The sequence below is a fragment of the Antechinus flavipes genome, chromosome 6 (assembly GCF_016432865.1).
Source record: "Antechinus flavipes isolate AdamAnt ecotype Samford, QLD, Australia chromosome 6, AdamAnt_v2, whole genome shotgun sequence".
NCBI lineage: Eukaryota > Metazoa > Chordata > Mammalia > Dasyuromorphia > Dasyuridae > Antechinus > Antechinus flavipes.
The window spans coordinates 192189775-192194144 of record NC_067403.1 but is presented as its reverse complement, the minus strand read 5'-3'; the positions used below and the strand labels follow the sequence as shown (position 1 = coordinate 192194144).

The 4370-nt window shown below is 53.4% G+C and overlaps 1 protein-coding gene across 1 annotated transcript; it reads left to right on the top strand.

The window, feature by feature from the left end:
• Nucleotides 1-517: 517 nt before the first annotated feature.
• On the top strand, nt 518-2562 carry ADRA2C (adrenoceptor alpha 2C). Its single transcript, XM_051964191.1, has one exon. It carries the CDS (start codon nt 603-605, stop codon nt 2013-2015), a length of 1413 nt encoding a protein of 470 aa, XP_051820151.1. The 5' UTR covers nt 518-602; the 3' UTR covers nt 2016-2562.
• Nucleotides 2563-4370: the final 1808 nt, after the last annotated feature.

Here is a 4370-nt window from a genome sequence, read left to right as displayed (position 1 = left end):
CAACCCAGGTTTTCTTACTGACCAGCTAGGGACCAAAGGGGCGGAGGGAGTGAGGGCGTGTATGTGTGTGTGTGTGTGTGTGTGTGTGTGTGTGTGTGTGTGTGTGTGTGTGCATGGGAGGGCTGGACGGGTCACGCTTTTGTGCTATGACCCCCTAACGCTCCCTCTCTTCCCCTCCCCCTTCTAGTTTCCTCTTCCTCCTCTTCCTCCTCTTCTGCACTTACAAACCTTGTTTGCCCCTGCAGGCTCGCGGGGCTTGGGAACTGAGAGGAAGCTCCAGTTCGGGGTTTTTCCACGTAGGTTTGTCCTGTTCTCTTCTGGACTGATACCCTCCCGGACGCACGGCTCATCCGGCAGAGCTGGGCTAGTGCTGCTCCGGGGAGAGCATCGGGACGAGGAGAAGCGACGGCGTTGCCCTAGTCTCCAGTGGGCACGGTTCATTGACTGAGGGAAGCTTTTGCGGGGAGCTGCCGCTTGCTGCCAGTGGAAGGAGAACTCGGCAATGAAGGCACTGACTCCGAATAGGCAGCACCCGAGCGGACTCTGCTCAGGGGCTTGGGACCAGGAGGGGACCCCTCTGTTTCTGCTCTCGTAGTGGGGTCATGGATCTCCAGCTGACTACCAACAGCTCCGGCGACCGCGGGGGGTCCTCCAATGAGTCCCTGTGGGCCGGAGCCAGGCAGCCCCCGAGCCAGTATTCGCCCGCGGAGGTGGCCGGGTTGGCGGCGGTGGTGAGCTTTCTTATCGTCTTTACGATCGTGGGCAACGTACTGGTGGTGATCGCCGTGTTGACCAGCCGTGCCCTGAAAGCACCCCAAAACTTGTTTCTTGTGTCCCTGGCCAGCGCTGACATTCTGGTGGCCACTTTGGTCATGCCCTTTTCGCTGGCCAACGAGCTCATGAACTATTGGTACTTCGGCAAGGTGTGGTGCGACATCTACCTGGCGCTGGACGTTCTCTTCTGCACCTCCTCCATTGTGCACCTGTGCGCCATCAGCCTGGACCGCTACTGGTCCGTGACGCAGGCGGTAGAATACAATTTGAAGCGTACCCCGCGCCGGATCAAAGGCATTATCGTGACTGTGTGGCTCATCTCGGCCGTCATCTCCTTCCCTCCGCTCATCTCCCTGTACCGCGATCCGGAGGACGACCAGTACCCCCAATGCGAGCTCAACGACGAGACGTGGTACATCCTTTCGTCCTGCATCGGTTCCTTCTTCGCGCCCTGCATCATCATGGTGCTGGTCTATGTGCGCATCTACCGGGTGGCCAAGCTGCGGACACGGACGCTGTCGGAGAAGCGCACGGTGCCCGAAGGCTCGTCCCAGACGGAGAACGGGCTCAGCCGGCCGCCCGTGGGGGCAGGGCCCTCGACCGCCGCCGCTGCCGCCGCCTCCTTGCGCCTCCAGACTGGGGAGAATGGGCACTACCACCTCCACCATCACCATCACCACCTTCACCATCACCACCACCATCACCACCACCAACTGCGCAAGAGTGCCGAGCTCGAGGACATCGAACTGGAGGAGAGCAGCACCTCTGAGAACCGGCGCAGGCGGCGCAGCCGAGAGGACGCTGCGGCCCGCAAGGGCAGCCGCGGCTTCTCTTTCTCCTTTTCCTCTACCAAAGGAGGCCCATCGGCTGGTGCTGGGAGCCGCCTGTCCCGGGCCAGCAACCGCTCCCTCGAGTTCTTCTCGTCCCACCGGCGCCGCAAGCGCAGCAGCCTGTGCCGCCGGAAGGTGACCCAGGCCCGAGAAAAGCGCTTCACCTTCGTGCTAGCTGTGGTCATGGGCGTGTTCGTCGTATGCTGGTTCCCTTTCTTTTTCACCTACAGCCTGTATGGCATCTGCAGGGAGGCCTGCCAGGTGCCCGAGACTCTATTCAAGTTCTTTTTCTGGATCGGTTATTGCAATAGCTCCCTCAACCCGGTTATCTACACCATCTTCAACCAAGACTTCCGGAGGTCCTTCAAGCACATCCTGTTCAAAAAGAAGAAGAAGACCTTCTTGCAGTGACCCCCGGTGGGCTCGGGGTGGGGCTGAAGGAGGAAGGATGGAGGGAGCCCCGAAGGGGCGGCCGGGCAGGGCCTGAGCAGGAGGGACTACTGGAGGGGTGGCTCGGAGTTGGGCAATGTTGAGGAGAGAGACGAAAGGACACCTGAAGGGTGGGGGGCGCAGGAGCAGGGAAAGGGGATTGAAGAGAACAGGAGGAGAAGGTGGAGGAGGAGGGAAGGATGGAGAGGAAAGGAAGATGGAAAAGGAGAAACCTTACTTAGTTCGAAGTCTGCGCGAAAGCTGTTTTCAGAAGCCGGCCTATCCGGTGCAAGTCCACCGGATTCCGGCTGAGGGCGCACACTGCGGGTAAGGTTTGGCCGGACCGCGGGACCAGATTTGGATAGCTGGAGAAAATGAGGCAGGGGAAAAATTAAGGAAAAAGGGCCGGCTTGACCGTGAAGGGCATCGACAATCTTTTGATTACCTGAAAGTATTTAAAATGTTTGCCAAAAAGAAGGAAAAAAAAAGAAACCAAACTTATTTTCTAAATAAACCTTTGTAATCTAAACCTTTCGATTGCACCAGTCCTTAGGATCGAACAGAGAGGGAGAGATGGGAAACTGGGCGGAATGTTTACCATGGGATTAGGTTCTAAGAGTTTGGGGAAGTTCCACTTAATACTTTGGACTCCACAAACTCTCTCTCTCCCCCAGGTACCACGCGCGCAGATACATAAACACAATTGGGAGAGACTTGAGAACTGAGAAAGTCCCCTCCCTACCCCATCCCCCACGCACCACTTCGGAATGGATGAGGGACAGACAATTTGTAGCTAGGCTACATAATGCCTTTGATCATTCACATTTTCAAACTTTATGTACATGTATACATTATAAATGTATACACACACATCTAGATGACTCACATATGATTATCATATAGATGAAAACTACATGTTGCCTGAGACATGGATACACACCTATAAAATACACCTATAAAAGTGTATGGCAACTATTTGGGGGGAAAGGGGATGAGGGAGGAAGAGAGCTGGCCGCGGGAATTTACAATCCTGAATCTTTTGTCTTTTCTTAGCTTAGTTTAAGAACTGTTTTTCCTTACGGACCTTTCTTCCTCTCCATTGTACCATCTATCTTTCACTCCTTCATTTCCTATTCATTCTCCCAAGAATCTCCTTTCACTTCCCGGTTGTTCAGCCTCTCCTAGCAATTGCCTTGTCAATCCCCGCTCCTGCCGTCTAGAGTCCACCTGAAGCCGCCCCGAACTCGTCTCCCTTATTTGCTGCCTCTTCCTTTTTTTCTTTCTCTCTCAGTCCTTCTATATCTCTGTCTCGTGCTCAGCCTCCGGACTTTCTGCTTGTCTCGCCTCCTTTTCTCCTCCCTTTCTGTCCTCATTCCCTCATCCTCTTGTTCTCTCCCATTATTTATTCCATAATATTCTTTTCCAACTGCTGCCCCTTTTATTCCAGCCACTTTATGGTCTCCCCACCTCCACCCCGCCCCATACACCCCTCAAGTTTCCCTGACTGTGGCTTCAATTCCTCCAATTCCCCCTCTCTCCCTTCTCCACCTTCCTCTCCTCTATTCATTCTTTCTCCTGTTCTCCTTTTCCCAGTCTCCCCTGCCTTTCCTTACACATTTTCTTCCCCACCATTTAACTCGTCTTTTATCTGTTGTTTTGCTCTATCTATCCCTGAATTTCCCTCATTCGTTCTTCACTTCCTTTAATTCTTGTTTTTGCTGTCCACTTTCTACCCCTCTTTGCCACCTTTCCCAGCAGTCATCCCATCAGCGGCTGACCTTTACTAAACATTTACCACTCCTTTCGTCTTCCCTTTGACCAGAGAGACAGAAAATCACCCTGTGTTATTCCCCCACTTTATTTTCTGATCTATTCCCAAAGGCAGCAGCACTGGGCTGAGGAAGAAAGCCTACACCCCAGAGTGAGAGGGTGGCTGCAATCCATTCTGAGCCAAAGACAAGCTAGTCAGTCAAAGGTGCTTCTCAGCCAAGATGCTTTGAAAGGGTGGTATGGGCAGAATGGGAGCCATAGTTTCCACATGGCCAGAGCAGCTTCTGGATTAGAAGCTACTTGGCCTCAGTTCACCTTCCCCACCCCCGAAACAATTAGTTAATTCTCAGCACTTTCAATTAGGCAGGAGAGTTAGAGATGTTAATCTGTTGATTTATTCTAGGTTGACTGGACTTTGGTGTTTGCTCTGCCACTTTCCTCCCTTCCCTTATCTCCTTAAAAGCCTCTTGGGGCAGGTAGGTAGAGCAGTGGATAGAGCACTAGTCCTGAAGTCTGGAGGACCTGAGTTTAAATTTAATCTCAGACACTTCACACTTCCTAGCTGTA

Excerpts from the sequence above, each read along its gene's own strand:
- ADRA2C (XM_051964191.1), top strand. The coding sequence starts at position 603 with ATGGATCTCCAGCTGACTACCAACAGCTCCGGCGACCGCGGGGGGTCC.